The 11,544-nt window shown below is 38.1% G+C and overlaps 1 protein-coding gene across 1 annotated transcript in view; it reads left to right on the plus strand.

Moving 5' to 3' along the window:
• LOC307268606 (leukocyte surface antigen CD53-like) overlaps positions 1-10,752 on the plus strand; it is a 13,174-nt gene extending 2,422 nt beyond the window's left edge. Inside the window, exons 2-9 of the mRNA XM_080051300.1 lie at positions 1-14; positions 607-723; positions 1,385-1,459; positions 3,708-3,803; positions 7,264-7,389; positions 7,798-7,833; positions 8,557-8,640; positions 9,266-10,752. The exon at positions 1-14 is cut by the window's left edge and continues 55 nt beyond it. Coding sequence (XP_079907426.1) covers positions 1-14; positions 607-723; positions 1,385-1,459; positions 3,708-3,803; positions 7,264-7,389; positions 7,798-7,833; positions 8,557-8,640; positions 9,266-9,403 — 686 coding nt within the window. The 3' untranslated portion in view covers positions 9,404-10,752. The remainder of the gene's footprint in view (positions 15-606; positions 724-1,384; positions 1,460-3,707; positions 3,804-7,263; positions 7,390-7,797; positions 7,834-8,556; positions 8,641-9,265) is intronic.
• Positions 10,753-11,544: the final 792 nt, after the last annotated feature.

Here is an 11,544-nt window from a genome sequence, read left to right on the forward strand (position 1 = left end):
TCAACGGAAACGAGGTGAGAACAACAACACAAAATTATTATACCAACTATTTATGTTGTCTTTTGTTTGTGTGTTCACTGTTTCAGTTGTTTGTGTTTGTGTTCTTTAAAAAAATAAGAAAAATTCCAAAAATATAGTAGGCTATTTAAAAAAATAAAAATAAAATACAAACAGTCATATTTAGAAATAGAAATAAAATTAGATTAAAGGTGCACTGTGTAATATGACGTCATCAAGAAAGTTCTAGAATGCAACGCTCCCTGGGTAACCCCACCCCTTTTGAATAATAACAGAAGCTACAGTGGCCTTCAAGGACAAGAACAATTCTAAATTTCAAACTATGCACCTGATGACATTCCAACCAACATGGATGCCTCCATAAGACCTGCCTGCTCAATGTACAAAATGTAATATTAATATTTGTAATTCTCCGCTCAGGAGGATAATTCAGATTATTGGCAGAGGTGATTTTACACCAATGAGGACATATTTATGAATGAGGATATTGATTTTAGCTAATACATTACTTCAAATGTTACACAGTGTCCCTTTAACGGATGGATAGATATTGAATATTCTTAAACCATTTTCTTCTTCTACTCTCAGATTGAAGGTCGCACCACCGGCCTGATTGTGCTGTACATTGTGGGCGCTGTTACCATGGTGATCGCCATCGTCGGAGCCTACGGCGCCCACAAGGAGAGCAGGGGCGCACTGATAGTGGTGAGTGGAAACAGTGTGTGTGTGTGCATATAGACATGTAAATATGTGTGTGTGTGTGTGTGTGTGTGTGTGTGTGTGTGTGTGTGTGTGTGTGTGCATATAGACATGTAAATGTGTGTGTGTGCATATAGACATGTAAATGTGTGTGTGTGTGTGTGTGTGTGTGTGTGTGTGTGTGTGTGTGTGTGTGTGCATATAGACATGTAAATGTGTGTGTGTGTGTGTGTGTGTGTGCATATAGACATGTAAATGTGTGTGTGTGTGTGTGTGTGTGCATATAGACATGTAAATGTGCATGTGTGTGTGCATATAGACATGTAAGTGTGTGTGTGTGTGTATGTCGACGTGTAAATGTGTGCGTGTGTGTGTCTAACCACTACACCACGAGAGACCCAGACACTTTAGAACTAACTAGGTCATGAGGAGATGTAGATTGAGAGAACGGAAATACTTGATTATGACATATATAAAAATGTCCAGTTAAATGTTAATGTGTGTGTGTGTTCAACTTTACCACAGCCTTGTACTGTAGAGTTTGATTCGTTGACATTTCGCCTTTATTCACTGTAATGTTATTTTCGCTTCTTACTGGTTACTGGTTTTATGGGCGTTGTAGTTTTTTTGTGTTTGTGGTGACATGACTTCCTGTGTCTGTCTGTAGTTCCTGGTGTGTATGGTGATTGGAAGCATGGCCATGCTCAGAGTCGGAGTCCCAACTGCCTTCGTCAGACCAAGGGTAAAAAAATACACACACACACACACACACACACACAAGATACATGCGCACACACACACACAGACCCACACACACAAGATACATGCGCACACACACACACAAGATACATGCGCGCGCACACACACAAGATACATGCGCGCGCACACACACACACACACACACACACAGACCCACACACACACACACACACAAGATACATACGCGCGCACACACACACACACACAGACCCACACACACACACAAGATACATTCGCACACACACACACACACACACACACAAGATACATGCACACACACACAAGATACACGCACACACACTAATAACTATAATTAACCGTGTTCTTTAGCCTTATGTATGAAGGAATAAATGCCATGGAGAAAGGTTTAAAATTCGGTATCCAGGCCTCAGTTCTATTTGAGTAAAATGACAAGGCAAGTTGAAGTGATCACATCAAAGTTCAGAGAAAGAGTGAGAGCGGGCTACAGTTACAGATGCTCAGTTATATGTTAGTTTTCGTCTTGCGTTCTCCTCTCTCCCCAGGAATTCTTCTTATCTCGCTAAAGCCCCTATCTCACTGGGCTGCGACAGTGTGCGACAAGTTGGAGACACAAAATTGCGACAAAATATGCGAATTAGCGACAATTTTCACTTGCAGTCTCACTGAGTTGGTTCCTCACGACACGTTTGCGAATGTCCTGCCCAACACTTGCCAGGAGGTCGCATTTATGTCTCGCAAACGTCTGGCGAGCGTCGCACGAACGGAATGTCAGTCTCATTTTTGTCTCAAATCAGTCACAATTTAGTTTCATATGTCGCCAACCCCTCGCAAAGTTGTCTGACATTGCTCGCACTTTCTGACTCGCGGAAACTAAATTGAGAAGGGTTTGCAACACTTTTGAGACACCTGCGACCACTCTGAGACTATTTTGAGACTATAGATTTGTCGCACACTTATTTTGAACATGTTCAAAATTCATGCGACAGGACTGCGCGGCTCTGTGACTCATACGAGGAAATTGAGAAAACCTCCGCGAACGTTTGGAGACAGTTTAGAGACTCCCTCGCGAATGCAGTCTGCAACTTGTCGCAAACAGTCGCAGCCCAGTGAGATAGGGGGCTAAAGCCGCTACAGGCCTTGAAAGTATCTATCTATGATATTTAGTCAGATGAACACGTAGTCCTTTGTTAGCCGGTACAGAACTCTCCCTTCTGCTGGGAATAAACTCCTCTCTCTCTCTCAAGGGCATTTCTCCCCCACATGAAGAATGTCTCCTGTCTATATTCCCTGTCCTGCATTGTTATCTATTTTTTTTTTTTTTTTTTTTTTTTAACCTTTATTTCTACAGGTAAATCCCATTGAGTCCGAAGACTCTTTTGCAAGGGAGACCTGTTCCCATTTACACGTTACCATTCACACACACATTCATACACCGATAGCAGCAGGCTAACTATCGACATTCACACGAGGCAAGGTGGGTGAAGTGTCTTGCCCAAGGACACAACAACTATGACACAAGTGGCAGGGCGGGAATCGAACCTCCAACCCTTTGATCATCGGCCGACCCGCTCTACCACCTGAGCCACAGTCGCCCCAATCTTATCTGAATAAGGAACATTTAGATCACACGTTATGAATGTATTGATTGTTTAGTTGATTATATCAAATCTATTTTTCTGACAACACACACACACACACACACAAGATACATACACACACACAAGATACATACACACACACACACACACACACACACACAAGATACATGCACACACACACAAAATACATACACACACACACAAGATACATACACACACACACACACAAAATACATACACACACACACACACAAGATACATACACACACACACACACAAGATACATACACACACACACACAAGATACACACACACACACACACACACACACACACACACACACACACACACACACACAAGATACATACACACACACACACACACACAAGATACACACACACACACACACACACACACACACCAAGAGACACATTGGCCTGATTCAAAGTTAAACTGTGCTGTGTTGTATTTGTGATACTGTCCAAGAAAACTACTTAGCTACCTTGTGACTGTTTAACTGCTTAATCTTATGAATTATAACATTAACATTGTGTGTGTGTGTGTGTGTGTGTGTGTGTGTGTGTGTGTGTGTGTGTGTGTGTGTGTGTGTGTGTGTGTGTGTGTGTATCGTGTGTGTGTGTGTGTGTTTAGTTGCAGGGAGAGTTGGAGAATAGGTTCCGTCAGCTGGTGCCTCTGGACACAGCCAGCATTGACGTGAAGAATATCGCCGACGGTCTGCAAACACAGGTATGATATATACACTCACACACACTCAGTCACTCATAACACACACACACAATCTCTCATAAACACACACACACAGACACACACACACAGTCACTCACACACTCAGTCTTTCACTCACACACACACACACACACACACTTACTCACTCTCACACACACACACACATTTCATTTTTTCATTTAACTTTTATTTATCCTCGAGAGACCACACACATATATACACACACACACACATACACTCACTCACTCTCTCATAAACACACACACACACACACACACACACACACACACACACACACACTTTACTTACTCACTCACATACACTCACACACACACTCACTCACTCTCATACACACACACACACACACACACACACACACACACACACACACACACACACATACACTCACTCTCTCATAAACACACACACTTTACTTACTCACTCACTCACTCACACACACACACACACACACACACACTCACACACACACACACACAGAGTTTGTCACCGGGCGAAAAAATGCAAGGAATGTATTTTACCGCAAAGGGAGAAGAAACTACCGTCAATAATTGTGAAATAATGATGAACCCAAAAAACAAATAAAATGGAAGTTATGGTTAATTCCTCCTCTTTCTCTAGAAATGTGCAATAACGAAAAGTTTTCAAATTTCACAATAATTTTTTCGAGTTTTTTAATATGTTTTAAAGGTGCTTCGAGGAACTTTCAGTGTGTGTTCATTCTAGCGCCCCCCTTTGGACAAAATCGGTAGTGTTTTTTTAACCACGCCAGCTGTTGTTCCTGGGTGAGCGTGTAGCCGTATACCCATGACAAAGGCATTAAGAAAAACTATATAAAAATAGCATTCTTTTGCACTGATGGTCTCGTTTGCTGTTACATGTCATTTATGATCATCAGAGGAAAAATGGACGTTTATTTTAAAGGTGCAGTGTGTAATATGACATCATCAAGAAAGTTCTACAAAGTTCTAGAATGCAACACTCCCTGGGTAACCCCAACCCTTTAGAATAATAACAGAAGCTACAGTGGCCTTCAAGGACAAGAACAATTAAAAATTTTAAACAATGCACCTGATGACATTCCAACTATGACACTTTCAAGATGGCGGCACTAGGCCTTGGTCCAAAATATGCAGAAATATGGACATATATGAGACCCTTTCTAAGGGAAAAAAAAATAATTCAAAACATCTTTTTCAGCTATTATGCACTAAATTAAATGTACTTATGGATATTATAATTACTTTCTACAAAATCTGCTAGGAAATAAAACCCAAAATTCTACACACTGCAGCTTTAAAGTCAAATTTAAAAAAGGCCAAAACTTTTTTTAAACTAAATATCTGTTGTATTTAACATTCTTAAACCATCTCCTGTGCAGCCTGTTTTTCTGCACGTACACAGGCTCGTAGAAATGTTAAAAATGTTTTCCAGTAGAATCATTTTATCTGCTTGATCTAGGAATGAACATATTTCAGGCAGCGGCCCCAAAGGCAAAACAAAGACCTTCTGTATGTGAACAGATAACTTCCCTTCGTCAGCTGACTGTCCACAGCTCCTTCTGAAGGCTTATAGTCATAGTGTTCTGTGTGTTGGTCCTACTTCATGGTTTTATGCAAATGAAAGAGGTGTTTATGAATCAGTATTTCTGCTCTCTCTACTCACACACACACACACATAGAAACACACACATACACACACACATAATTTCTCTCCCTCTCACACACACACATAGAAACACATACACACACTCACTCACTCTCTCCAACTGCTCTCTCTCTCTCTCACACACACACACTCACTCTCTCCAACTGCTCTCTCTCACGCACACACACACACACACACACACACACACACACACACACACACTGCATTGAACAGATATTTATTGTGTTATACAAGTGAAAGAGGTGTTTATAAGTCAGTATTTCTGCTTTCTATAAAGTCTGCTTCTCAGTGTACTAAGGGAAGTGAAAACAACATGTCGTGCCGAGGTATAAAAGAAACCTAATCTGATTGAACTAAACCCACATAGACAGTGAAAACAGAACTGCAGCTAGGCAGTTTCACAACACAACCTCTAATCTAATCTAACTCTTCCTCTGTGTTACGATCCCCATAGGACGTCCCAATACATGCACGTCAATTGTAGTATGCTGAAAATACATAAATGCCCCCACTGACTCCAATAGCATTTTGGAGTATTCGTCTTTATTCTTGACATTTCTCGACATAAGGGGAAAAAAAATCTTCCTTATCTGATTTTTTTTTCTTCTCTCTCCTGTCTGTGGCCCTAAAACTCTTCTGTGCTTTAGTATGTAGTGTAGTGAAAAGACTAAAACTCTTCTGTACTTTACTATGTAGTGTAGTAAAAAGACTAAAACTCTTCTGTACTTTAGTATGTAGTGTAGTAAAAAGACTAAAACTCTTCTGTACTTTAGTATGTAGTGTAGTAAAAAAAGACTAAAACTCTTCTGTACTTAAGTATGTAGTGTAGTAAAAAGACTAAAACTCTTCTGTACTTTAGTATGTAGTGTAGTAAAAAAAGACTAAAACTCTTCTGTACTTTAGTATGTAGTGTAGTAAAAAAAGACTAAAACTCTTCTGTACTTAAGTATGTAGTGTAGTAAAAAGACTAAAACTCTTCTGTACTTAAAGGCCTACTTCACCGGTTTGAATATGAAGGTGTATTGAATTCTGAGATCCTATGTAGTATAAATGTGCAATTTTTTTTTAAATTGGTTCATCCTAGCCTGAGAAAAGGCAGAAAGAGTTTTTTTTTAACCCTATATTAATCTTACTGTGACATCACAGTAAGATAAATATAGGGTTAAAAAAAAAATTACTTTGTAAATATTACTGTGATGTCACAGTAGGAGAAATCACAGTAATATTTACAAAGTAAGGTTTTTTTTTTAACCCTATATTTATCTTACTGTGATGTCACAGTAAGATTAATATAGGGTTAAAAAAAACACTCTTTCTGCCTTTTCTCAGGCTAGGATGAACCAATTTCAATTTTTTTTGCACATTTATACTACATAGGATCTCAGAATTCAATACACCTTCATATTCAAACCGGTGAAGTAGGCCTTTAAGTATGTAGTGTAGTAAAAAGACTAAAACTCTTCTGTACTTAAGTATGTAGTGTAGTAAAAAATAAATAGTATGTGATTTGGAACGCAGGTTATTCTGTGGTGTTTTTAGCTGCTGAATGACTCTTGTTCATTGGTGTTTTTGTTTTTTTTGTAATTGTTTTTATTTTTATTTTTTTTGTAACAATAAGCAAACAAACAAACACACCAGACAATACATACAAACTAAGAAAAGAGAGAAAAAAAAGTAGAAAAAGGACAAATGTGTATGTTTTTCATTTTTTGTAAAATACTTGTTCGTTGGTGTTTTTAGCTGCTGAATGACTCTTGTTCGTTGGTGTTTTTAGCTGCAGTGCTGCGGCCTGTTCGACTACCAGGACTGGGAGGGAAACTTCCCCGTGTCCTGTCTGTGTGACCAACAGGAGGAGCAGCCCGGAACCTGCCAGTCTGGCGATACCAAATACAAATACATTGTGAGTAGTGTGTGTGTGTGTGTGTGTGTGTGTGTGTGTGTGTGTGTGTGTGTGTGTGTGTGTGTGTGTTTGTCTGTCTGTGTGTGTGTGTGAAAAAAAAAACGTACTTTTTAAATATTACTGTGATGTCACAGTAAAATACATCACAGTAATATTTACAAATAATTTTTTTTTAACCCTATATTTCTCTTTCTGTGATGTCACGAGAAAGAGAAATATAGGGTTAAAAAAAACACTCTTTCTGCCTTTTCTCAGGCTAGGATGAACCGATTTCAATTTTTTTCGCACATTTATACTACATAGGATCTCAGAATTCAATACACCTTCATATTCAAACCGGTGAAGTAGGCCTTTAATATAGTCTTTTTTTAAAGCAGCTGACTGACTGTGTTGTTTTCATTCTTACAGGAGCTGCTGCAGAAGTCGACCTCCGTCTGGGCCAAGGTAAACGGAGAATAAACTAAGACTCAACTGAAAACACATTTTTTAGATATTGAGAAAGAAATGTATTACGTTTTTCAAAGACACTGACTGGATTTGGATTGTGGGTCAGAATCGCCCCAAATAGGATGCTGATTTTTCAACACTAAAAAATCTCGGCTGGATATAGTAGACATCCGGGTATTTTCAAGCATACTAAATCTAGCCATAAGAATCTGGCACATCCTAAATCTTGTTCTTGCCTAATTAAAGCTGGGGTATATGATTTGGGAGAAAATAGCAGTTGGGATAGAGATTCGAATCCAAATACCTCAACCGCTCCACTTGTTCTCTTTGGTCCCTCCCCTATGGTCCCTCCCTGACACGCTCTACACCAACAACGTCGGTGCCAAAGTGAATGGACAGTCCCAACAAGCCAATAAGAACAGATAATCGTAGCCTCGCTCTGATTGGTCAAAGTGTACAGTTCATGTTAACTTTGACCAATCAGAAATCATATACCCCAGCTTTAATAGTAGATAGTATACTATGCGATTCGGAACGCAGGGTAAACTTTGACTCAACTGAAAACACATTTTTACATTTTGAAGTAAAGACAAAGACACACATACACTACACTAACAACACAAAAAACGGAACAAAAAACCCATTTTAACTTATTGAGAAATGTATTTATTAATGTGCTGTACTGTTGAGTATTGAGGTTTTCTTTCCTCTGTTTTCCAGCCGTGCCTCCCGTTCATAATGCCTTACCTTCTGCTGATTGCTGACGTCATGATCGCAGTCTTCTTCACTCTGGCTGCGCTGGCGGTGAGAAGACATTTAGTATAATATAATAAGAAGATTAACATTAAATTTGTTTTTATTCTTTATGTGTTTATATTCATTTGTATATATATATATTTTTTAATTTATATATATTAAAATGTTTATATTATTTACATTAAAAAAATGTATGTAAGAAAACAAGCCAATATTAAATTAACTTTTTTTTTTAATCAATAAAAAAAGGTATAAAATACAATAAAATATATATTAAATTTAGTTAAAAAAATAATGATTTACATTTCTAACTCCTTGGTTACACATTATTTACTTCAAATGAATTTCCTTAGCAAAAATATCAAATTTTGTTAACTTTTTTTTTAATTTACTCAAATCTTAAAATATTAATATCTTGATTTAAAAGTTAAAACATGTATTAAATGGGCTCTCCGGTGGCGTAGTGGATAGAGCGCGTACCATATTGACTCCGGCCTTCGTTGCAGTGGTCGCGGGTTCAAATCCGACCCGTGGACCTTTACTGCAGGTCATCCCCCCCTCTCTCTCTCTCTCTCTCTCCCCGTCTCCCCATTTCAACTCTGTACTGTCTAATAAAGCTTGAAAAATGCCAAAAAATATATATGTATTAAATAATATAATTCTTCCCCTTTAGCTCCTGGGTCTGGGTCTGTCGTCTCTGATGATCCACCAGCTCCGTTATGGCGCCAAACCCGTCTTTGTGTCGGTCCCTGCCATCTACACGGGGTCTCCTCCCAAATACCAGGAACTCATCAACCCACCACCATATTAATACACACACACACACACATAGATACACATAGAAACACGCACACACACACACACACACACGCATAGAAACATACACACATGCACAGACAGACAGACAGACAGACACACACACACACGAACGCATTGAAACATACACACATGCACCCACACACAGATGCACATAGAAACATACACACTTGCACAGACAGACAGACAGACAGACAGACAGACAGGCAGGCAGGCAGACAGGCAGACAGACAGACAGACAGACAGACAGACAGACAGACAGACAGACAGACACACACATGCAAAGACAGGCAGGCAGGCACACAGCCACACACACACACACGTAACAAACTAAAATACCACTGTTTCTGATGTGAAGTCGACATTTTATATTTGTTTAAATCCCTGCCGAGGATCGTGATTGGTCGGTTACATGGGGAAGGGGCGGAGCTAACTGATTTTCTTTCCTTTTTTATCGCTTCGCAAATTTTTTCTTGAATCTATTTTTATATTAGCGCAGAGAAAACGCTTTTTTCTGACTTTTTCTAAAGGGCACAAGATTATTTTTCATGTCTAGAACAGACGAGGGAAACTTTTTGAGACTTCTGGTTTGTCTGAATTTTTTTTAACCAAATTCCTCTCAGGCCCATTTTTCATTCCAAAGAAACATCAATAGACTGACTGCACTTTCCCTACTGTGATCGCGTGTTACATATAAACATAATGCAACAAAAAAATCACTTTTTTAACCAAAAAACGACCGTATATTGTGAATACTAAATACACCACAAGTGCCAGAAACATTGTTTTACCCACAGACACACTGAAAAAAGGGAATTTTAACACTTTAAATACATAAAACATATTTTTTAAATCCTTCTAGACTTAAATTCCACCAGTTAGTTAATAGAACATTCTCTCAATTTACTGATTTTTTTTGTTTGAAATATATATCAATGAAAACTGTATTTTCACATAGTTTACAACACATTTAGTCTTTTAATTTCTTAGTTTCTGTCACCTCCTATCTGCAATATTAATCAAACCTTCACAATAAAACACATTTTCACCGTTTAAACAGTTAAAGAAACAACTTTGGGAATATTTACTTTTATTTTGAAATTTTTAAGAATTTTGAGCACTGTGTTTACGGATCTTTAGAAGTGTGCTGCTGTATTCAGAGCTGTGACCTTAGAATGTGTTTTTATTTTATTGATAAAGATTGACAGTTAAAAACAGTTATTTTCTGTTAAAATGTCTAAAAAAAAAGGGAAATATTTGTTTTAATTTTAAATTTCTTTGTTTGATTTTGCTGCTGAGCTGGAAACTGTTGACGATTTATAGAAATAAAAATGTAAAAGACAATGTGTGTGTGTGTGTTTCTGAGTTATTTACTTAAAGGGGCACTGTGTAATATGACATCAAGAAATTTCTAGAATGCAACACTCCCTGGGTAACCCCACCCCTACAGTGGCCTTCAAGGACAAGAACAATTCAAAATTTTAAACAATGCACCTGATGACATTCCAAAAACATGGATGCCTCCATAAGACTTACCCGCTCAATGTACAAAATGTAATATTAATATTTTAATTCTCCGCTCAGGAGGATAATTCAGATTATTGGCAGAGGTGATTTTACACCAATGAGGACATATTTAAGAATGAGGATATTGATTTTAGCTAATACATTACTTAAAATGTTACACAGTGTCCCTTTTAAGTTCATACGGTTATACTTTTAGAAAATAAGCTATAGTGAAGTAAAGTGTGTTAAACATAAATGTCTCCAGCTATAAGCAAGAGGGAACATGCTTTTTTTTTAGCTTAAAGGTGCAGTGTGTAATATGACATCAAGAAAGTTCTACAAAGTTCTAGAATGCAACGCTCCCTGGGTAACCCCAACCCTTTAGAATAATAACAGAAGCTACAGTGGCCTTCAAGGACAAGAACAATTCTAAATTTTAAACAATGCACCTGATGACATTCCAACTATGACACTTTCAAGATGGCGGCACTAGGCCTTGGTCCAAAATATGCAGAAATATGGACATATATGAGACCCTTTCTAAGGGAAAAAATAATAATTAAAAAAAAAAATTCAGCTATTATGCACTAAATTAAATGTACTTATGGATATTATAATTACTTTCTACAA

This window comes from Ammodytes marinus (genome assembly GCF_949987685.1).
Source record: "Ammodytes marinus genome assembly, chromosome: 22".
Lineage (NCBI taxonomy): Eukaryota > Metazoa > Chordata > Actinopteri > Uranoscopiformes > Ammodytidae > Ammodytes > Ammodytes marinus.